The sequence below is a fragment of the Staurois parvus genome, unplaced genomic scaffold, assembly GCF_062004578.1.
Source record: "Staurois parvus isolate SC_StPar_1 unplaced genomic scaffold, SC_StPar_1.0 ptg000282l, whole genome shotgun sequence".
Taxonomy (NCBI): Eukaryota; Metazoa; Chordata; class Amphibia; order Anura; family Ranidae; genus Staurois; species Staurois parvus.
In genome coordinates, this window is record NW_028318078.1 from 4,205,510 (window position 1) to 4,231,033 (window position 25,524).

Here is a 25,524-nt window from a genome sequence, read left to right on the forward strand (position 1 = left end):
CATTTGTATTAGTGGGAGTAATATTGGTCCATTATTGGTATTAGTGGGAAGAATAATCACCCATCACTGGTGTCAGTGGAAGGAATAGTGCACCATCTATGGTGTCAGATGATTAGTGCTCCATCTTTGGTGTCAGTGAAAGGAATAGTGCCCCATTGTAGGTGTCAGTTGGAGGAATATTGCCCCAAGGGCCTGATAAAGGCAAGCAAAGGGCCACATCCGGCCCATGGGCCACAGTTTGAAGATCACTTTTCTAGTGACCATACCACTGCAAATACTTTATAGATTCCAGAAATATATACATGTTCTTTATGGCCTGATTATTTAATGAGTGTGTGCAGCTTACATATATCCAATATAGTGGGGCAGCACAGTGGCTTAATGGTTAGCACCTCCATCTGGCAGTACTAGGGTCCAACCATGGCACCACCTGCATGGAGTTTGCATGTTCTTCCTGTGCTTGTGTGAGTTTCCTCCAAGTATTCGAGTTTCCTCCAACACTTCAAAGACATGCTGGTAGTTTATTTGGATCCTGTCTAAATTGGCCCTAGTATGTGAATGAAAGTTAGGGACCTTAGATTGTACACCCTTTGAGGGTTATTGACTGATGTGAATGTACAATGTATATACTGTATGTAAAGCACTGCATGAATTGACTATATAAGTACCTGAATAAAATAAATAATAAATATAGAGCCAGATAAAAGTGGGACTAGTAAGCCCCCCCAAACATCACCAGTGTAGATCCATTTCCATAGTGAAAACATAGACAAATCTTCTAAGACTCCTATCAGGTTAATCATAGCATGTATGTCAACTACACAGGGAAGCAAACATGTGTAATTAAGATGCAAGATAACAAAATCAATAAAACCGCTTGGCAAGTATAAGCATAGTGTAAAGTACTAAGAAGAATAAAAAACTGGAGCACCATATAATTTACTTGCTGTACTATAAAGTATCACTCAACAAGGCACGCAAAATACCTTTCATTTGGCAAAATACAGTAGTTAGTTACTAGCACACACCTAAAATAATTACACATATTTACATATCAAAAGTATTATAACTCATTACATGTTAGTAATTTGGATCCTTCCCATATCACTGATTATGCCAACATCAAATAAAACTGGAGAAACTCAATAGAAATCTGAGTAATACTGTACAATGGAAGAATCGTGATTACTAAACACCAGATATCCCTTGTATATTATTTGTTTCACTTATTTGTACTAAAATTTAAAGGGTACTTTTAATGGGTGCGTAAAACCATTTGCATCATTTCCTGACCAAGAAAGAACTTATACTACTATATCAATACTGCAATCGTATAGGTAATTTTGTCATTTCTGATTAGCATGGTAATGATATGTTTCTGGGCAGCAAGAGAAAACCGTCAGTGAAATATTTTTTTACCTTTTTTATTTCTGGTAACATTTAAAGCAGTATTAAACCCAGAAATGTAGTATTTTGCAGCTTACCAGTCATTAGATGTGGTGGCTGCATTAGTCTTCCTTTTTTAGGTTTTATTCTCTCTGTTTTCACCAGTGATCTGGCCAGTAGCACACCTCCTGTGCTACACTCTGGATGAAGGAGCACAGAGTGCACCTTTGGACAGCAACACTACTACTGTGGGGGGAGGGGAGTGTTAGATGTACTAGCAGATTTAAATAAACTAACACACTGAAGCCAAACTCCAGCTCACATTTTACAAGCTGTTACAGCAACAGGTTTTTTTTTTTGGGGGGGGGGAATAATGGTTTTACAGGAATAAATAAAAGGTGACCTGAAGTTAGAAGCTGATTGACTACCATGCACAGCTGCACCAGATCCTGAGTGCTCCCGTTTTAGTTAATGTCCCCCATTATGTCTACTGCATCTAGAACCACAGTGCTAAGCAATAAGCCACAGAGCTGAACAGATTAAAGGGGACAGCACCAAGAGTTTTCTGGCCACTTCTGCCCATTTTTTGCTAATGTCAGGAAAGACCTGTGGGAAGGAGTTTAAAAACATTTAGAGGAGTCTCTTTATAGTTCCCAAAATATGAAATAATTTCTCCTATTGTTAGTCTGATGCTGTTTACAGTTGCAAAAACCTTCTAGCAGTAGTTTTTACTAAAATCATCATATTACAGAATGGGTGAAACTTTCACCAGAGTATAGGTAATTCAGGGTGCCTAGGGCAGCATAATGTCCAATTAAGGTTCCCATAAGTCACTATGCATCCGGTGCAGTTGACGATGTAGTTGTGGAGCAGGACCATCTGTAAGGCCAGGTTCACATATGTGTTGGTGGTGCCACTGCAGATCAGCATGAAAATCCATGCAGCCGCACTACCCGCACAGAGGAATGCGGACCCGCAGGCGGGTGCCATTAGTTCTAATGGCACGCCGCCCGCACTGGAAAACACTATTGTACTGGGAACCGAGGTTCCCATGCGAGCTTCGTTTTCAGAAGTGCAGGGACTTCTTCTCTGTGTATCACGGGGCATGGGAGTCCATTCAAATGAATGGGCTCTCGTGCCCAAGCAAAACGTGGCCCGCACGGCCGCATATATGTGAACCAGGGGTAAAGGTAACCATGAAAATTAGTATCAGCTGGTGTGCCATCTCATGGAGGATGCCTCCACTCTTGTATCTGTAAGGCAGGATAGGATCTTGTCTTGTGCACCTCTGTGCTTCTTGTAAAATATCACTGGCTTCTACATTTTACTTACAGTAGGCTCCTTATTCACATGTTAAAGAGTTAAATCGCAGAGAGCTTTATCAATATGCTACCATGCTTTTTGTCAGTAGCTTGCAAAATGCAAGCATGTACATGGACACCGTACTGTGGTGATTACCAGTAGTTTCATCTTACTAATAATTACTATACATGGTATGTGAAATAAAGTATTGCACAACTTAAAGTATGTTTAAATGCAACTTATTTATTTTTCATACAGCGTATGTTTCATCCTGTTGGAGAGATTTACCCTCTCTAACTGTCCTGGTGACCATTGTCAATGGAGCAGAAAGTTGTGGGAAAGGGGTGGTGAAGACAAGCATTTGATCCATGTTTTTAGTGCCCCTCATCTCCAAAAATTGACAGTTGCTCAGATCTGAACACATTGCCTTGGTTGCAATGCTTTGTGGTGTGGTTAAGTTAACTCATGCTGTGTTTGGCAGGTGGTTCCACTTGCCAAATGTGCCCAATAAAGCCAATTGCACTGGTTGCACCATGGTATTTCCACCTTGGGATTGAAAAAAAAGTCATTCAGGAGGTGGCAGTATTGCCTTGTGAACACTTGCAAACCAAGGCTCACTCACCTTCAAAAAGTGATCCACTGTGGATTGTGTGAAATGGGTCTAAGAGAGCATTTCTCCTCAGTTTGGAGACATTTCCTCTTCCTTCCTAATGATGTGTTTTCAGGAAAGAAAGTGAAGCGACATGATACATAGCTATCAGCTTTAACATTATGACCACCCACCAACTTGTGGAGGCATGGTCTCCACTAGAGCTCTGAAGGTATGCACCTGGCACCGAGCTATAAGTATCAGATCCTTTAATTCCTGTAAGTTGAGAGGTGGGGCCTCCATGGATTGGATTGGATTTTCCAGCACATCCCACAGATGCTTGATTGGATTGAGATCTGAAGAATTTGGAGGCCAAATCAACACCTCAAACTCGTTGTGTTCCTCAAACCATTCTTGAATTAATCAGACCAGGCCAATTTCTTCCATTGCTGTGTGGTCCAGTTATGTTGCTCACATGCACATTGTAGGAGCTTTTGGCTGTGGATACAGGTCAGCATGGGCACCCTGATCACTATGCAGTGCCATACATAACAAACTAGGATGCACTGTGTGTTCTGGCACCTTTCTATCAGAACCAGCATGAACTTTTTCAGCAATTTTGAGCTGCAGTAGCTTTTCTATTGGATAGGACTACATGGGCCAGCCTTCGCTCCCCACATGCATCAATGAGTCTTGGCCGCCATTTCATCCTGTTGCTGGTTTACCAGGTTTCCTTCCTTGGACCATTCTAGGTTCTGATGATTGCAGACCAGGAACATCCCATAAGAAATACAGTTTAGGAGATGCTATGACTCAGTCATCTAGACATTACAATCTGGCCCCTGTCCCTGTTAGGGATAGCCTGAAAGTGGACAGAGTAGGAGATAGTTGGACAGATTGGGGTAGGGAATTCCATAATATGGGAGAGGCTTGGGACAAGTCCTACACAACAATGCCAATGATTTCTTGTTGCAAATAAAGCTGTAGGTTAAAACCATCTTCTTTTTGTAAATTAACAAAGGTTATTGCATGAAATTGATAAACTCTTTTAAACCAGTTGTTTTACCTATTTTTATTCCAAACAGTATGAAGAAGGGAAAAAAAGAAGGAAACCCAATTACAGCAGTGTGGATTTATCAGAAGTAGAGTGGGAAGACCGAGATGATGTGGTAAGATTCACAGAGCTGATCCATTTAACAAATAATATGATTTTTACTACTGGCTTCCAATATTTGAATCCAGTGGTAGGTTTTCCCTATTAAAATATGTATGTACATGGGGGCAGTCATATTTGCCCATTACATTTACAGGCTTTATTTCCTGCTTTACAGTGCTACACAAGTTGTGCTTTACTGCTCATTTTCACAATGCAAGTCCATGAAAACGACACAATCCCTGTGTGGCTGATAAATTATTTGAAAATTTCTTAATTTCTTAACCACCTAATTATTGGGCACTTCAACTCCATCCCCCCCCCCCCCCTCCCCATTCCCTGCCCAGGCCAATTTTCACCTTTCAGCTCTTTTGCACTTTGAATGGCAATTGTGAAGTCATGCAACACTGTACCCATATGAAATTTGTATATTTTTGGGCACACAAAGAGAACTTTCTTTTGGTGGTATTTAATCACAACTGGGTTTTTCTTTTTTTGTTAAATAAACAAAAAAGTCCAAACGTTTGGGGAAAAAAACATGTTTTTCTTCATTCTGTTTTAAAATTTTGCAAATAAATAATCTTTCTTCATACGTTTCGGTCAAACTGTATTCTGATACATTTCCTTGGTGAAAAAAAACCAAATCTGTGTTTTTAATATTTAGTCTATAGGAAAGCTATAGAGTCCACAGAGTGTGGTATACAGTGGATATAAAATGGCACACGTATGCAACCACATTATTTTCTTTTTTTTATGTTTACTCCCCCCCCCAAAAAAAAGATTTCAGCTTGTTTTTCTTTTCAATTGAGTTGTACATTTTATAGGTCACATTAAAGGTGGTAAAAGTTCTGAAATGATTATCTTTGTCTAATTTTTTTACATCACAGAAACCTGACATTTTAACAGGGGTCTGTAGACTTTTTATATCCACTGTATATATTTGAAAATTTATCAGTCCTGATCTCCTAGATTGTAAGCTCGAAAGAGCAGGGCCCTCAATCCCCTCATGTTTTGCATTGTATTGGTATGTACAGCGCTGAGCGAACTATTGGCGCTTTATAAATACTGTATAATAATAATAATAATGTACTGACAGCCTATCTCGTTTCATGAGGCCCGAAAACACCAGGTCAGTACAAAAATCCCCCAAATTGCCCCTTTTTGGAAAGTAGACAGTGCAAGGTATTTAGTAAGAGGCATGCCAAGTTTATTTGAAGTTGTAATTTTGTGTCACAATTTTTTGGAAAAATTAATAAATTAAAAAAATATATTTTTTTTTACATACTGTCACCAGTGCAGAACAACGGTGACAGTATGTAAAAAAAATGTTACATTTTTTTCTTTAGTTTATGGTTGTTTTTTTTTAACACGCTCTGACCAGAGCAATACAGTGTTACCATAGTTTGGGGAAGCGATCAGGATTTTTTTTTTACACATTATGATCGCTTATACTAGTAAATTCACAGTTATAAGCAACCATTTTTTTTTTATTAAATTGATTCGTTCAGTGTGTATTCTTGTGATTAGCTGTGATTGGCTACAGCTAATCACATGGTACTGATGGGCTGTGATTGGCCCTGTCTGTACCATGCGACCAGCTAGCTACACAATTGTACACAATGAATGGCATGAATGGAAGCCATCCATTCTTTACAATTGTCATGTGATCTGCTGTGATTGGTCATTGGTGTGAGGCGAATTCCGGGAGTATGTCCGCCCGGCTGTCATTTATCTATACAAAATTATCTCTTATGGTTAATCTGGAAGTCTCAGTATTTAATGAAACAACAAAAATAGAGAAGAACAAATGTGTCAAAATCACATTAAAAAGTCAATTTAAGGTAAACACCTAAATAAATCAATAAAGTGCTCATTAGAAGCACACTATACTCTTAAACAAGGCCAGTGGGTTTGTTTGAAGTCTAGGTCAGCCTTTCTCAACCCTGGGGTGCCCTGAGGTTTCTTCAGGGGTGCCTTGGCAAAATATCTACAAATTTCCCAAGACTTGAATACAAACCAATTGATAAGGAGGATATCAGCTGCCTGCACAGCATCCTAGTTTGACCCTCCCCTGCCCCTCTCCATCAGTGCTGGGGTCACATTAGCTCAGTGATGGAGAAAAACTGAGGGAGAAGAGAAACACTGAAATATTACTCAGTACCAGTGTGCAAAAGTGTATTTGCTTTGGAAGAATAAATCACCTCTAGTGTTGGGTGTCCTACATGTGTGGATGTTGCTGTGTTATATAAAATGATTAGAATAGTTTTTCACATTTTAGAATGGGGTGCCTTTTTAAAATCATGGACAGCCTTGAGGCAACTCATTTTAGAATGGGGTGCCTCAAGACTGTCCAAAATTTTAAAGGGTGCCTCGGGACTGTCCATAATTTTAAAGACTGAAAAAAGGTTGAGAAACACTAGTCTAGGCCGTGATTGGAAGTTTGACGGGAGCTAGGGCAAAGCAGCCTCAGAAAATAAAAGGGCCCAACAGAACTATCAACAAGCATAAGCATGGAGCCCGTACACAACAGTCAATACATTTCGTAGCACTTTGGATAGACCAGAGTGTAAGCAGGGAGTAGCGTGGTGCTCCAGTGGCAGAGAACACACAGAGGCTGAGTGCAATAAACTGTATATATTGTGGAAAGTTCTAGCAAGTTACAACCAGCACGGCGGGTGAGCACAGCCTCAGCCTGGTCGAGTTCCACTTATAGAAGGGAGTCTAGGCTGCACCTGCAAACAAGTCCTAGTTTAACACCTTCCTGCTTGGGCTATAGTAGATTGATGGCTGGACAGGACACTCCTCCTTCTGAGTGGACATCATATGATGTCCTGCCAGAAGGTGCGTCCCACGTGGCCGTGGGGCCTTGCAGTGGCACAATCTGTCACTGGCTGTGTCCACGGGAGACAGCCGATGACAGATCACTACACCGGCCCGCTGCCAGTGTCATATGAGCACTGTGACCAATCATAGCAGATTATATGACAATTGTATACAATGGATGGCTTCCTTTCATGCTATCCATTGTATACAATTGTGTTGTTAGCTGTGATTGCTCACAGTGGTCACATGGTACAGACAGGGCCAATCACAGCCTATTTGTATCATGTGATGAGCTTTGCCCAATCACAGCTAATCACAACAAAAGACTGAATTAATTAGTTTCATATAGTAATAATGGTTGCTAATATCAATGAAATACATTGGTATTAGCAATCATAATGTGTAAAAAAAAAAAAAATCCTGATCACTTGCCCACAGTAGTACAATGTTACTATGGTAACATGGCACTGCTCTGGTCGCAGTGTTTTGAAGAAATTTATTTTTTAAAAAAGAAGAAAATAATAGAAAACATTGAAAAAAGTTAAATTATTATTATTATCATTGCTATTATTATTATTTGCTTTTTTTACATACTGTCACCAGTCCCTGATCACCGTCACACCAGTTATATGATATAATGATGGTTGCACCGTGATACATGTACATTCAATTTACATATATTTTTTGTCACGTGATTGCCTATTTATTCACTTCATACAGTATGTCTTTATTCGCTGCATCTTATATATATTTGTTTACTGAGATTTCTTGTCACTGTCTCTGGTGCTAGCTGCTCCTACTTTTACAGCACTCGCCATTTGCATTTTGATATTGTTATATGATAACGCTGTACTGAATTGGTGACAATATGTTACAAAAAGAAATTGTGATGTTTTTTTTTTTTTTTAAATTTCATCATATTCCAAAAAATTGTAACAAAAAATTACAACTTCAAAAAACTTGCCATGCCTCTTACTAAATACCTTGGACTGTCTGTTTTCCAAAAATGGATCATTTGGGGGGTATTTGTACTATCCTGGCGTTTTGGGGTCTGAATTAATGAGATTGGTCAATGTACATCACGAATGATCGATTGTCATGGTTTGTGGACTCTAAAATGTTCCTACAAACTAAATAATATACAGTGGGGCAAAAAAGTATTTAGTCAGCCACCAATTGTGCAAGTTCTCCCACCTAAAAAGATGAAAGAGGCCTGTAATTGGCATCATAGGTAGACCTCAACTATGAGAGACAAAATGAGAAAACAAATCCAGACAATCACATTGGCTGATCTGGAAAGAATTTATTTGCAAATTATGGTGGAAAATAAGTATTTGGTCAATATCAAAAGTTCATCTCAATATTTTGTTATATATCCTTTGTTGGCAATGACAGAGGTCAAACGTTTCCTGTAAGTCTTCACAAGGTTGGCACACACTGTTGCTGGTATGTTGGCCCATTCCTCCATGCAGATCTCCTCTAGAGCAGTGATGTTTTGGGGCTGTCTCTGGGCAACACGGACTTTCAACTCCCTCCAAAGGTTTTCTATGGGGTTGAGATCTGGAGACTGGCTAGGCCACTCCAGGACCATGAAATGCTTCTTATGAAGCCACTCCTCTGTTGCCCAGGCGGTATGTTTGGGATCATTGTCATGTTGGAAGACCCAGCCACGTTTCATCTTCAATGCCCTTGCTGATGGAAGGAGGTTTGCACTCAAAATCTCACGATACATGGCCCCATTCATTCTGTCCTGTACATGGATCAGTCTTCCTGGTCCCTTTGCGGAGAAACAGCCCCAAAGCATGATGTTGCCACCCCCATGCTTCACAGTAGGTCTCCTCCAAACACGATGAGTTGTTTTTCTACCAAACAGTTCTATTTTGGTTTCATCTGACCATATGACATTCTCCCAATCCTCTTCTGGATCATCCAAATGCTCTCTAGCAAACTTCAGACGGGCTCAGACATGTACTGGCTTAAGCAGGGGGACACGTCTGGCACTGCAGGATCTGAGTCCCTGGCGGCATGGTGTGTTACTGATGGTAGCCTTTGTTACGTTTGTCCCAGCTCTCTGCAGGTCATTCACTAGGTCCCCCCGTGTGGTCCTGGGATTTTTGCTCACCGTTCTTGTGATCATTTTGACCCCACGGGGTGAGATCTTGCGTGGAGCCCCAGATCGAGGGAGATTATCAGTGGTCTTGTATGTCTTCCATTTTCTAATTATTGCTCCCACAGTTGATTTGTTCACATCAAGCTGCTTGCCTATTGCAGATTCAGTCTTCCCAGCCTGGTGCAGGTCTACAATTTTGTTTCTGGTGTCCCTCGACACGCTCTTTGGTCTTCACCATAGTGGAGTTTGGAGTGTGACTGTTTGAGGTTGTGGACAAGTGTCTTTTATACTGATAACAAGTTCAAACAGGTGCCATTGATACAGGTAATGAGTGCAGGACAGAGTAGCCTCTTAAAGAAGAAGATACAGGTCTGTGAGAGCCAGAAATCTTGCTTGTTTGTAGGTAACCAAATACTTATTTTCCACCATAATTTGCAAGTAAATTCTTTCCAAATCAGCCAATGTGATTGTCTGGATTTTTTTTCTCATTTTGTCTCTCATAGTGAATGTCTACCTATGATGCCAATTACAGGCCTCTCTCATCTTTTTAAGTGGGAGAACTTGCACAATTGGTGGCTGACTAAATACTTTTTTGCCCCACTGTATACTAATTTGGTGTATTTTCACCAAAGAAATCTAGCAGAATATCTTTTGACCTAAATTTATGAAGAAAGGTTATTCATTTGCAAATTTTTATAACAGGAGCAAAGAAAAACAATTTTTTTTTCAAAAGTTTTGTTTTTTTTTTGGTTTATTTAGCAAAAAATAAAAACTCAGTGGTATTTAAATACCACTCTATTTGTGTGAAAAAATTATACATTTTTTTAAATGGGTACAGTGTTGCATGACTGCATAATTGTCTTTCAAAGTGCGACAATACTGAATGCTGAAAATTGGCCTGGTCATGAAGGGGGTAAAAGTGCCCAGTAAGCAAGTGGTTAAAAAGCTGTTCAGGTGGCAAAGAAATGGTTCCAATGGCCTTGGAAATGACACGGTCAGAACTGATGCCAGCCAGCCATGCATGAACGACATATAAAGACAGAAAAATGGCAGAAGGCAAAAAGTGGCATTCTGTGCAGTCTATCCCCATTGCTAACAGGAGGATCTTCCAATTCGACTCTTGGAGAGGTATGAGCAACATGCAAGCCATCCAATCTGCTAGATTCCTCTCAGATGGGATTTGTAAAAACTTGAATGGGTCAAACGTGTGCTATATGATTATTAACAGGACAAGGCATATGGAACTTGTGTGGCCTGGCTGATGAATGACGTATGAAGGGGCTTCAGCTGTCCTGGCTGGTTGCTCTCTCAGTAAGAGTGTGGAACGTGCTCTAGCTGGCTGCTATTTTCTTGCTCTGAAATAATTAGATCCTTAAACAGAAATGGGAACCATTTACTGTGCTTTGCAATGGATGACCTACTACCTGGAGAGCTGTCAACCATTACCTGCTATGCCCCTTATGTTTCACTGCTTTCTTTTTTTGGACAGAGTAAGTGTGATTTTTGCAGCCATAATTGTAGCTGAGAATGTCACTCTTACTAACTGTAATATGTTTTTCATGGGTAAAGAAAACTCCAGAAACCGTAACTTAATTCAGTCTCCAAATATCTGGAACTGTTCCTCAAGGACTACTCATCAGCGAGAGGTCTCTAAAATCATATTAAAAAGAATTTTATGGGGTGAAAATGTTCAAGGAAAAATATAGTTGGAGGCATCTGGAGCTGGCATTGTTTCACAGACTGTGTGTGTCCAAGTGCAAAAAATCTTACACAATGTCCACGTTCTCTTAGTCGGCAGTCTCTACGCCCAAAATTTCAGCAGCTCAAAAAGAGTTCAGAAACTGAGCACATAATGGAATTGTTTTTGTGTCATTTCTATGTCTCTCATTACCATAATCAATATTTTATAGGTTTATTATCAGAATAAAGTTATACAGTCATTCCACTGGTGAACTAAAATTACAGTTCTGCCAAACTTGAAAAAAATTGCAAGTAAGCTGACTCAGGAACTAATTCCTACCTGCTAAACGTTTTCATCATTGATTTCTTGTTGTGCACCTGACTGTTCTGACTGTTCTTCCTCATAGTGTCTTCTTAGCTCCTTTATGTCTAAACCCGGGAATACAAAATGAGATATGTTGCAGCTTACCAGTGCCTAGATGCAGTGGCTGCATTAGTTTTCTTTATATAAGTTAAAAACATTTGCAGCAGGTACAGAAAAATACCTGTTGAGTCAGACGTCTTCTGTCCTTGTAACTTCCTGTGGACTGAACTGATATCTCAAAGAATGTTATCAGCTGCTATCTGCTGTCTTCTGGGAACTACAAAGCAATCCCCTATGTTTGTATTTATTGAAGATTAGGAGAGTGGAGGTGTTTGTGCTTCACATCAGAAGGGCAAACTAGGGTGACACTGCTGTTTTTTGTTCAATGTCTTTTTATTAAAGTTTATTTAGCGAGGGAACAAATAAACATCCCTAGCTGCAGCTAGAGGGAGCTCTAATGATTTTTAGTATGACTTCAGTAGACTAACAACCTACAAGCTCACATTAAACGGGGAATGATCAAGTGAGCAACATGTATTTTCTGTTCTCCTCTTGATACGTTAGTCACTCTTGTTTAATGTTATCTTTGTTCAGTTTTGTGTTTGTTCTGACATTCACTTTCTCTATTTAATATCCTATATGTTGTATTGGTAACTCTCTAACACAAATTGATGCGCTTTTCCATGTGGCTTGCGTTGCCACCATAAAGAGAATAATTTTCTGTATAATGTGATCCATTTCTGTTTGTCACATTAAACTCAGAATGAGCAAGTGAGCCACATGTGTTTTCTGTTCTCCTCTTGATACAGATACTGCAGGTTGCATCTTTGTCATGCCTCGCATTCAGTTCATTGATAATCCTGTAACATTTACAATACCAGACAGGAAATGTCTTGAAAGATACAATCCTAAAACAATGATGGCCCAAGCATTAGAACCAAAGTGTATATATTAATAAATATAAGACAAACAGCCTCTCAATGAAGAAGTCAGGATATTGTGACTCAACAGGGAAACATTTTCAGCCTATGAAACTATAAAAAAAAATCAGTAGAACAGAGTCAGTGCAGGCTATACATACAGTCAATGTATGACATGTTTACTGAACTTTCCATAGAAAAAAAAGCAAAAAGAAAGCATGGGGCCTTGCACAGAGCCCCAAGGCCATGGGATAGAGGAACAAAAAGGAAGGGAAGAAAAAAAAAGAAAAGGAGAAAAAGTAAAAAAGAATAGAAAGAGCTGAATGGGTAAGGGACACTACAGAAGAGAGGAAGGGGGGACAGTCCCCTATCCCCGGGACCACAGAACCCCATATCTCTATGGAAAGGCTAAGAAATCAGAAAATCAATGCTCTCTGGTCAGGTTGAGAACCATTTATACATGGTGTTCATATTTTCAGACATTGGTCATGTTTAGCTTCTGTAATGGCAGTCAGTTTTCATTGATCATCGTACCATATAGGCAAGTTTTAACCTTCAAGAAATTCAACAAAGGAGACCTCTAGGAGTGAGCAATAGTTTGTTTGGTGGGATTAAAAATGAATTCAATTCATTTCACTATTTTGCAACGCTTAGCTTGAACCGGATCATGCAAAGCATGCCTGTGCCAAACAGCTGACCTCCTGAGTCCAGAATGCATGAGGCCAGCTGCTCAGCACAGGACTCAGAAGCCAGTTGAGTTAACTGGAATATCAGTATCTACTTCAACGTTTTCCAGCTTTCAGGGCTATCCACTAGGTATGGTATAGACATAGATACAGTGGTCCAAGCTGGGCCAATGTAACTATGTAAAAATTATTTATACCTGGATTTCTTCTTTAACATGAATTAAGTCCTCTTTCTTACTTATTTTTCAAATAGCAGTAGACATTCAATAGTTGACTTTTCCTGTTGCTTGGATTCGAAAAGTGGTCCTGGTGAGTACTTGGTGGTTAGTGGAATCTTGGTTGCTCAATATGTCTTTCTTGCTAGTTTTGTATGGAAATTAACTACATGGTGACTATTCGATAGATCTGTCCTTTTATGGGCAACTACAGCAGATTTAAAGCTTCAAAGTCTTTTTTTCATAAGAGCATGATTGTACAAATATTTTTATATTTGAGTGGCCAGCTTTACCTTACTTCACTGAATATCCACTTACTCCCTCTTGGTGCCCACTGACATTTTTTTGGTGTTATAACACACATGTGTTACCGTACATTATGCCATACTGTAACATGCATTGTGTTAGCAATGCTGCACACCATAATGCATGGTAGTGTGTTACCAAGCACAGTGGTGTATTTAGGTTTTGTGCTGCCCTAGGCAACACAAAAATCAGATGCCCCCCCCCCCTTCCCCAGCAGAGAGAGCCTGACATTGACCAAACCCACCCAAGAGAGCTTTACATTAACACACATTTCCCTCCCCCTGGCGAGAGAGAGAAAGACACTCGCCTTCATAGCTTTGGACATCCCTGGCAATGAGAGTTGGGCTCTGTATACACCATCAAGCAGCCCGCAGCCTCTCTCTGTACCCACCTGGTTCCCATGCCGCAAGTGTCCCTTCTTCCAGGGGGCGGTGCTGCCCCCCTGAAAAGTGCAACCCTAGGCCAATGCCTTGTGGTAAATACACCCCTGACCAAACATGGTGGTGCACTGCAATATATGTGTGTTGGGCACAGCAGTAGTTATGGAAAAATTCTGTAAACACATGGAGAAGATCAAGATTGGCTCAGTAACCCAGAGTGCCACAGCTTAGGCCACATCTAGCCTTGGATTCTGTTTGTTGATGTAGCCTGGATGGTACTACCAGTGCTTCCTGTGTATGAATGCAACATCCAGTAAGTCTCAGTTACTGAGGATTTTAGGATACAGATATAATTATGAAAGGTCTCCTTACCTATTGGAGTGCTATGTGATAATCATCAGGATTCTACGAATCTTCAATGATGGCTAAGAGTAATATGGCTGAATATTCATACTTACAGTCATGGCCGAAATTGTTGGCACCCTTGATATTTTTCCTGAAAATCAAGTATTTCACACAAAAAAGGTATTGCATTAACACATGTTTTGCTATACACATGTTTATTCCCTTTGTATGTATTGGAACAAATATAAAACAGAGGCAGAAAAGCAAATATGACATAATGTCACACAAAACCCCAAAAATGGGCTGGACAAAAGTATTGGCACCCTTAACTTAATATTTGGTTGCACACCCTTTGGAAAACATAACTGAAATCAGTCGCTTCCTATAACCATCAATAAGCTTCTGACACCTCTCACCCGGAATTTTGGACCACTCTTCCTTTGCAAACAGCTCCAGGTCTCTCTTATTGGAAGGACACCTTTTCCCAACAGCAATTTTAAGATCTCTCCACAGGTGTTCAATGGGATTTAGATCTGGGCTCATTGCTGGCCACTTCAGAACTCTCCAGCGCTTCTTTGCCATCCATTTCTGAGTGCTTTTTGACGTATGTTTGGGGTCATTGTCCTGCTGGAAGACCCAGGATCTTGGACGCAAACCCAGCTTTCTGACACTGGGCCCTACAGTGCGACCCAAAATCCTTTGGTAATCCTCAGATTTCATGATGCCTTGCACACAGTCAAGGCACCCAGTGCCAGAGGCAGCAAAACAACCCCAAAACATCATTGAACCTCCACCATATTTTACCGTAGGTACTGTGTTTTGTTCTTTGTAGGCCTCATTCCGTTTTCGGTAAACAGTAGAATGATGTGCTTTACCGAAAAGCTCTATCTTGGTCTCATCTGTCCACAAGACGTTTTCCCAGAAGGCTTTTGGCTTACTCAAGTACATTTTGGCAAACTGTAGTCTTGCTTTTTTATGTCTCTGTGTCAGCAGTGGGGTCCTCCTGGGTCTCCTGCCATAGCGTTTCATTTCATTTAAATGTCGACGGATAGTTCGCGCTGACACTGATGCTCCCTGAGCCTGCAGGACAGCTTGAATGTCTTTGGAACATGCTTGGGGCTGCTTATCCACCATCCGGACTATTCTGCGTTGCAATCTTTCATCAATTTTCCTCATCCGTCCACGACCAGGGAGATTAGCTACAGTGCCATGGGTTGCAAACTTCTTGATAATGTTGCGCACTGTGGACAAAGGCAAATCTAGTTCTCTGGAGATGGACTTGTAACCTTGAGATTGTTGATATTTTGCCACAATTTTGGTTCTCAGGTCCTCAGACAGTTCTCGTCTCCTCTTTCTGTTGTCCATGCTTAGTGTGGCACAGACAGACACACAATGCAAAGGTTAAGTGAACGTCTCTCCTTTTTATCTGCTTTCAGGTGTGATTTCTATATTGCCCACACCTGTTACTTGCCCCAGGTGAGTTTACAGGAGCATCACATGCTTGTAACATTCTTATTTATCCGCAGTTGTGAAAGGGTGCCAATACTTTTGTCCAGCCCATTTTTGGAGGTTTGTGTGACATTATGTCGAATTTGCTTTCTTTCCTCCCTTTTTTTGTTTTGTCCCAATACACACAAAGGGAATAAACATGTGTATAGCAAAACATGTGTTAATGCAATACGTTTCGTGAGAAATACATGATTTCCTGGAGAAATATCAAGGGTGCCAACAATTTCGGCCATGACTGTATATTGGCATCTTGTGTGGAAGCTGACAACTTCATCATGATGTAGGATGGTTGTTTAGCGGCCATGAATAGGCAGCAGAAAAGGATAGGCCTATTACAAACATTCTTAGTAAACATGGAATTAATGCTTTCTTTAGGTTAACAAAGCCTGTTTTTACACTATATTATGATTTTTTTGTGTGTGTATTGGTCCTACATTATTATTATAAATGTTGCGTTGGCCTAAAGTCACCATTTTGGAAAAGGTTGATGTGTCCTACAGATGTGCAAAATATACAAAGAATGCTTAGAAAAAGGCTTTTGTTATTACATGGCATTGAATGCATTAGCATGCCACTGGTACTAGATCACGTTGGACATAGATGAATCTCCCTCTTTAATCTTTGTAGTTTGTCATGACTAAAATTCCTATTTTAATTCTTAACAAATGTTCATTTAGAGAAACACATAAGTAGAGGATAAGTGGCACCAACACAAGCTTGCATGTGGGTCTATCCTAGACACAATTTAAAACTTGGATCAGAATGAGAAAACATTCACTTCTTCTGTACATTTCAGTGCACACATCTGCTGGTATATTATCATTTCTTAAATAGATTATTATAGCAGATACTACTTTTAAAGGCATGTTAGCTGTGCGGTCTTTTACCACTACCGGGCACATTCACCCCCTTCCTGCCCAGGCCTATTTTCAGCTTTTTGTCACACTTTGAATAACAATTGCGCAGTCATGCAACGCTGTACTCAAATGAAATTTGTATCTTTTTTTTAAACAACTAGAGCTTTCCTATGGTGGTATTTTATCACCACTGTTTTTTTTTACATTTTTTTGTTAAATAGTTGAAAAATAACTAAAAAATAAAAAAACACTTTTTTCTTCATTTCTGTTATATAGTTTTGCAAATAAATAATCGTTCTTCATAAATTTAGGCCAATATTTATTCTGCTACATTTCTTTGGTGAAAATAACCCAAATCAGGGTTTATTATTTAGTTTGTAGGAAAGTTATAGAGTCCACAAACTATTGTACATATCTGAAAATTGATCAATCCTGATGTACTGACAGCCGATCTGATTTCTTGAGGTTCAAAAATGTCAGGACAATACAAATACCCCCTAAATGATGTCTTTTTGGAATGTAGACAGTCCAAGGTATTTATTTAGTTTGGCAAGTTTTTTGAAGTTGTAATTTATTGTCATACTTTTTTGGAAAATGAAGAATTATAAAAAATATATTTTGTTTATATACTGTAACCATTGCAGTAAGGTGTCATCATATAACTGATTAGGGACACAGCTGACTGAATGGAAAAAAAATATATATTTTTCAGTTTTTTTTTTATTCCATTTTCTTTTTTATGATTTTTTTTCCCAAAGCAACACAAATTAGTTTTTTTCATATTCAGTATGTTGACCCGATACATTTTCAGATTTTGTTTCATATCTTCAGCATTCATTTCATATATTCATTGGTCTGGATGGATTTGAAAAATGTAGCAGTTTTTCCGGATGATTGCTATATATCCAATATATTATAGAATTAGACAGATTTGACATTTTTGGAAACTAATCCAACCCACCAAGAGAAATGGCAAGAGCTTAGTGGACATATAATGAAATAAAATTTGGATCAGTTTGTTATCCGAATCTAAATTATCAAACAAATTAAAACATTTCATTAATTTCCCCATGAGCCCGAACTACTATCACTAAAAACTATCATATGACATCATCTGAATGAAACAAATGCATTTGTTAATATTGTTGGAAATTTTGTTTGGATTAGTTGACATTCATTAAGATGTCCATTTGGAGATTTGTATACATCCTTCCTAATCTCCAAAAATGACATTTTTGTTGGAAACAAGAAACAAAACAAAATTAAAGACACATGTTTAATACTTAAACAGTAGATGTGTTGCTATATGGCTTAATTAATCTTACACATCATTGATTTACATGATTGATTTACTATAGAAAATAGACTGTGCAATTTGCAAAGTGCAATTGCACTTTGCAAGTGCAATTGTTCCAGAGCTTAGTAAATGAGGTAAAGCCTCACTTTGAAAAGAATACTCAATCACGCTCAAGAAAATTAAAAAAAAAATGCATTTTTGCCTGCACAGAATTGAATGATGGAAGTCAGTAGAGCTTCTACTCTTTTACTAAGCACTGGATCAACTGCCCATGGAACTTTGCAAAGAGCACAGTCTATTTGCCTTTAATAAATCAACACCAGTATAGTCACACAATCTACTTCAGCTGTTCCAAGCACAGCTACAAGTTGATGGCACTTCTACATTGAGAGAGATTCAAGAGATTCAAACACACCTTCATGTTATTTGGGTGCATCTGAGCCAGGTGGCCCTTACAATCCAAGCAAAAGGAAACCTTCCTCATTCTATGTCATAGAATGCTTTCAAGTTCTTAGTGATCTAATGACAGGCATTAGTAAATCAATGTTGCATTTTAGAGGTAAACCCCTTGAAATGTAAAGTTGATTTTCTAATCCCTGTTGTTAAGTCAGTAATGGCTTAAAAGCATTCTATACCCCAGGGAGTGGGCAAATTCTTTTATATACCACTCTCACCAATTTTGATCCCACAAAACCATTATCTTTTCTCATATGAAATGAGCCATCAAGAAGAATGCTTCTTATTTTCTTAATTATAAAATAAATCCGACCAGAGGGGAACAGTTGGTTTGTATTCAGGCTCCACGCAGTTGTAAATCTCTGGGCTTGAAAGTTTCTCTTTATGATCCAGATGGGCACAGCAAACTACCACCTACTCAGCTTGATTATTCGCCCTTTCAGCCAGGCATAGCACTGGAAACTTGTAAAGGAAAACTTGAATGTTGAAGTTTCTAGCCAGAATTTACCAAATTGCACAAAAGAATTTTCACCCTTTGCTTGGGTTTATAGGGACGCATAGCTAAGCTGATTGTCTTCTGTCACGGTTTTTAGGTCACATAGAATGGACAGATGCCAGGATTACACTCCCTTCCTGCCTAAAGCTGAATGTAACAGAATTTTAAAATCAGAAACACAAAATTTAAGGGCTTAAGCACAAAGTATTTTTTTAAAAGATCTGTTATTTATCTAAATATTAATGAACCGTACAGTATACTGTATATTGACAAACAGTGATTGGCTTCAGTAATGCTAAATAATGTCATGCACATGGGTATTTTAACATCTACTTTGCTATATCTGCAACCAAAAGGATTAGATGCAACTTTTATTCACTCTGTACTTGTTTACGATGTCCCCTAAGGGAAAGGCAAGTCCAGAGAGGCAACAGAGGAATGACAGAAGTCCCAGGGGTTTATACAGTATTGAGAGCTCCTGGAGCAAGAGCAGACTATAGTCATGATAAGTAAAAGTATAGATAGCAGCTTAGACCTTACCAGAATTAAAAATACCTGCTGTGTACATACAATCACCAGCCACTTTACTAGGTACACCTTGCTAGTGCAAAGAAAATATCTCCAACACCATTACACCACCACCACCAGCCTGAACCGTTGATACAAGCCAGGATTGCTCCATGCTAGATCAGCAGTTTTTGAAATACTCAGATCAGCCCGTCTGGCACCAACAACCATGTCACTTTCAAAGTCACTTAAATCCCCTTTATTCCCCATTCTAATGCTCAGTTTGCACTTCATCAAGTTGACTTCACCACGTCTAGATGGCTAAATGCATTGAGTTGCTGCCATATGATTAGCTGATTAGCAATTTGTGTTGCCAAACAATTGAACAGGTGTACCTAATAAAGTGGCCGGTGAGTGTATGTCCCTATTCAAGAGTAGACATGTGCGCACCAGAAATGTCTGTTTCATTTCGGATGCATTCATTCTTGGAAGAATTTCATTTAATTATAATGGTTATGTTGTCACAATTCGTTTTTTGGAATTTATTTTGTTTCATTTATTGGTTGGTTGGTCTGGGTGAGTCAAAAAATGTTGCAGTTTTTCCAGAAGAATGCTAAATATTCTATACATTATCACTAGAGATGAGCGAATCGAAGTATCCGAAGTGGAATTCGAGTCGAATTTCGGAAAAATTTCGATTCGTGCCGAATCCGAAAAACAGCCTAATTCGGACGCGCGAATCGAAATTTTTCCGAAAATGGCGGCTGACATGTGCGGCGACGGAGCGGGGATGTCGGGGAAGGCGCGCAGACAAGGCGCGCTGCCCCATAATGCATTCCTCAACGACATGTGATCGCATCAGCCAATCAGCAGCCAGCCAGCCAGCACTGTGTAATGGTCGAGGTATATATAGCGGCCATTTTGGAAATCTTCATTTGCCTGCAGTCATTGAACAGAGGCAGACCGCTCTGTACTAGGGACAGGGACAGAGTTAGGGCCACAGAAACAATACTTGGGGACAGAGAGAAGTTACTTAGGGACAGAGAACCATTACTCAGGGACACAGACTTGTTAATGAGGGCCACAGAATCGTTCTTTAGGGACAAAGAAACGCTAGTTAGGGCCACAGAATTCATACTCAGGGACAGACAGAATTGTTACTCAGTGCCAGAGAATTGTTACTTAGGGCCACAGAAACGTTATTAGGGCCACAGAATTTTTACTCAGGGACAGACAGAATTGTTACTGAGTGCCAGAGAATTGTTACTCAGGGACAGACAGAATTGTTACTGAGTGCCAGAGAATTCTTACTCAGGGCCACAGAATTCATTCTCAGGGACAGACAGAATTGTTACTCAGGGACAGACAGAATTGTTACTGAGTGCCAGAGAATTGTTACTCAGGGACAGACAGAATTGTTACTGAGTGCCAGAGAATTGTTACTCAGGGACAGACAGAATTGTTACTGAGTGCCAGAGAATTGTTACTCTCACAGACACAAAATTGTTACTTGCACAGACACAGAATTGTTACTTGCACAGACACACAATTGTTACTCAGGGCCACAGAATTCATACTCAGGGACAGACAGAATTGTTACTGAGTGCCAGAGAATTCTTACTCAGGTCCACAGAATTCATACTCAGGGACAGACAGAATTGTTACTCAGGGACAGACAGAATTGTTACTGAGTGCCAGAGAATTGTTACTCAGGGACAGACAGAATTGTTACTGAGTGCCAGAGAATTGTTACTCTCACAGACACAAAATTGTTACTTGCACAGACACAGAATTGTTACTTGCACAGACACACAATTGTTACTCAGGGCCACAGAATTCATACTCAGGGACAGACAGAATTGTTACTGAGTGCCAGAGAATTGTTACTCAGGGACAGACAGAATTGTTACTGAGTGCCAGAGAATTGTTACTCTCACAGACACAAAATTGTTACTTGCACAGACACAGAATTGTTACTTGCACAGACACACAATTGTTACTGAGTGCCAGAGAATTGTTACTCAGGGACAGACAGAATTGTTACTGAGTGCCAGAGAATTGTTACTCAGGGACAGACAGAATTGTTACTGAGTGCCAGAGAATTGTTACTCAGGGACAGACAGAATTGTTACTGAGTGCCAGAGAATTGTTACTCTCACAGACACAAAATTGTTACTTGCACAGACACAGAATTGTTACTCGCACAGAGACAGAATTGTTACTCAGGGCCACAGAATTCATACTCAGGGACAGACAGAATTGTTACTGAGTGCCAGAGAATTGTTACTCAGGGACAGACAGAATTGTTACTGAGTGCCAGAGAATTGTTACTCTCACAGACACAAAATTGTTACTTGCACAGACACAGAATTGTTACTTGCACAGACACACAATTGTTACTGAGTGCCAGAGAATTGTTACTCAGGGACAGACAGAATTGTTACTGAGTGCCAGAGAATTGTTACTCAGGGACAGACAGAATTGTTACTGAGTGCCAGAGAATTGTTACTCTCACAGACACAAAATTGTTACTTGCACAGACACAGAATTGTTACTCGCACAGAGACAGAATTGTTACTCAGGGCCACAGAATTCATACTCAGGGACAGACAGAATTGTTACTGAGTGCCAGAGAATTGTTACTCAGGGAAGACAGAATTGTTACTGAGTGCCATAGAATTGTTACTCAGGGACAGACAGAATTGTTACTGAGTGCCAGAGAATTGTTACTCTCACAGACACAAAATTGTTACTTGCACAGACACAGAATTGTTACTCGCACAGAGACAGAATTGTTACTCAGGGCCACAGAATTCATACTCAGGGACAGACAGAATTGTTACTGAGTGCCAGAGAATTGTTACTCAGGGACAGACAGAATTGTTACTGAGTGCCAGAGAATTGTTACTCTCACAGACACAAAATTGTTACTTGCACAGACACAGAATTGTTACTTGCACAGACACACAATTGTTACTGAGTGCCAGAGAATTGTTACTCAGGGACAGACAGAATTGTTACTGAGTGCCAGAGAATTGTTACTCAGGGACAGACAGAATTGTTACTGAGTGCCAGAGAATTGTTACTCAGGGACAGACAGAATTGTTACTGAGTGCCAGAGAATTGTTACTCTCACAGACACAAAATTGTTACTTGCACAGACACAGAATTGTTACTCGCACAGAGACAGAATTGTTACTCAGGGCCACAGAATTCATACTCAGGGACAGACAGAATTGTTACTGAGTGCCAGAGAATTGTTACTCAGGGACAGACAGAATTGTTACTGAGTGCCAGAGAATTGTTACTCTCACAGACACAAAATTGTTACTTGCACAGACACAGAATTGTTACTTGCACAGACACACAATTGTTACTGAGTGCCAGAGAATTGTTACTCAGGGACAGACAGAATTGTTACTGAGTGCCAGAGAATTGTTACTCAGGGACAGACAGAATTGTTACTGAGTGCCAGAGAATTGTTACTCAGGGACAGACAGAATTGTTACTGAGTGCCAGAGAATTGTTACTCTCACAGACACAAAATTGTTACTTGCACAGACACAGAATTGTTACTCGCACAGAGACAGAATTGTTACTCAGGGCCACAGAATTCATACTCAGGGACAGACAGAATTGTTACTGAGTGCCAGAGAATTGTTACTCAGGGACAGACAGAATTGTTACTGAGTGCCAGAGAATTGTTACTCTCACAGACACAAAATTGTTACTTGCACAGACACAGAATTGTTACTTGCACAGACACACAATTGTTACTGAGTGCCAGAGAATTGTTACTCAGGGACAGACAGAATTGTTACTGAGTGCCAGAGAATTGTTACTCAGGGACAGACAGAATTGTTACTGAGTGCCAGAGAATTGTTACTCAGGGACAGACAGAATTGTTACTGAGTGCCAGAGAATTGTTACTCTCACAGACACAAAATTGTTACTTGCACAGACACAGAATTGTTACTCGCACAGAGACAGAATTGTTACTCAGGGCCACAGAATTCATACTCAGGGACAGACAGAATTGTTACTGAGTGCCAGAGAATTGTTACTCAGGGACAGACAGAATTGTTACTGAGTGCCAGAGAATTGTTACTCTCACAGACACAAAATTGTTACTTGCACAGACACAGAATTGTTACTTGCACAGACACACAATTGTTACTCAGGGCCACAGAATTCATACTCAGGGACAGACAGAATTGTTACTGAGTGCCAGAGAATTCTTACTCAGGGCCACAGAATTCATACTCAGGGACAGACAGAATTGTTACTCAGGGACAGACAGAATTGTTACTGAGTGCCAGAGAATTGTTACTCAGGGACAGACAGAATTGTTACTGAGTGCCAGAGAATTGTTACTCTCACAGACACAAAATTGTTACTTGCACAGACACAGAATTGTTACTTGCACAGACACACAATTGTTACTCAGGGCCACAGAATTCATACTCAGGGACAGACAGAATTGTTACTGAGTGCCAGAGAATTGTTACTCAGGGACACCTAATCGTTGAATTAAATAGTATGTCAGACAACATGCAGAGGAGTGGCAGAGGAGGCAATGTTTTAGGAGCGAGCAGACGTGGCAGCAGAGGAAGGGGTCGAGGCAGCAGTATTCGCAGCCAGAGGCCAGTGCTCCCGGTGTCATCCAGCGGTCGTGTCTCCACCGACAACCCTGCCGTCATTGATTGGTTGGCTCGGTCGTCTTCCTCTTCCCAGGTCACCTCTGACACCTACAGCCAACGGTCGGTGGGTACGTCAGACACAACCGTTAGTTGGCATGGCCCGGGACCAAGCCCACTGAAATCACGTGTCCTCTACCTGCCCCTGTCCTTTGCTGTTCCCTCACCAAGCGAAGTATCGCATGCTGTGGGCTCAGCCCCACTGTACAGTGAGGAAGAGCTAACAGAGGGCGGTCAGGAACGGGGGGAGACATCGGCCTTTTCAGCAGCCAAGCGAACAAGTACTGGCGAGGAGAGTGGCTCGGTAGCCGGTCTAGAGACAGGTCTGTCTCCTGACCCAGACGCAGCCGAGGGGGCTAGTAGTGAGGCGGAGACCCTACTTGATGATGAGGAGGTTGATCGCACTTGGCAGCCTCGTCGTCATCAGGCAATTTCTTCCGCATCATCAGGAGAAGAGGGTGGCAGCTTGGCAGCGAGCAAAACAGTCGGTGGGTTGCCCAGGAGACAGCAGCAGGGTCGCATCAGTGTCAGTGGAGCCAAACGTCCACGGAGTAGAGCACCAGCTCCACTGCAGCCTACCACCACGGCCAGTAGTGGTGCCGGTGCGCACGGAGGAAGTAGCAGTCAGCCAGTGAAGAGTAGCGGGGGCAAAGTTTCCTACTCGGTGGTGTGGCAATTTTTCCTCAAGCCGCCCGAGGAAGTAAACGTAGCCGTATGTCGACTATGTGGCCAGAAATGCAAGCGTGGCCAGGGGGCCCATGTTGGGACTACAGCGTTGCGTCAGCATATGCAGCGTCACCATTCGGTGGCCTGGGAAAACCGTGATAAACATACGGCGGTTCTGCCTGCCCCAGCCCCCGCTCCATCACCCGCTCCGTTACTTGCTCCGTCACCCGACGTCGTCAATCGCCCTCTATCAGCCAGTCAAGGCTCCAACACCTCTGCTGAGGGGAGTTGTCGCTCATTGGCATCTTCCGCTCGTTCAGATGCTCCTTCTCCTGCTACTCCTCTTCTCGGATTCCGTCAACAGTCTTTCTTGGAATCCGTATCCAAGAGACAACAGTTTGCGAGCACGCACCCGACGGTGCAAAAGCTGAACGTCCTCCTGTCCAAGTTGCTGGTGCTGCAGTCCCTCCCTTTCCAACTGGTGGACTCAGCACCTTTCCGAGAAATGATGGCTTGTGCCGCGCCGCGGTGGAGAGTGCCAAGCCGTCATTTCTTTGCCCAAAAGGCAGTGCCAGCCCTGCATTCACATGTAGAAGAGATGGTGGGCCAGTCTTTGAGCATGTCGGTCTCTGCCAAAGTGCACGGCAGCGCCGACGTGTGGAGCTGTAACTACGGTCAGGGACAGTACATGTCATTTACGGCCCACTGGGTGAACGTGGTGCCGGCACAGCCGCACCAGCAACTTGGACAGGTCACGACGCTTTTGCCTCCACGTTTGCA

The 25,524-nt window shown here is 41.0% G+C and overlaps 1 protein-coding gene across 3 annotated transcripts in view; it reads left to right on the forward strand.

Annotated features, from left to right (window-relative positions):
• CACNA2D3 (calcium voltage-gated channel auxiliary subunit alpha2delta 3) overlaps nt 1–25,524 on the forward strand; it is a 1,248,789-nt gene that overhangs the window by 891,234 nt on the left and 332,031 nt on the right. For all 3 annotated transcript variants that reach the window (XM_089681870.1, XM_089681868.1, XM_089681867.1), the window contains one exon: nt 4,363–4,446. In XM_089681870.1, coding sequence (XP_089537996.1) covers nt 4,363–4,446 — 84 coding nt within the window. The remainder of the gene's footprint in view (nt 1–4,362; nt 4,447–25,524) is intronic.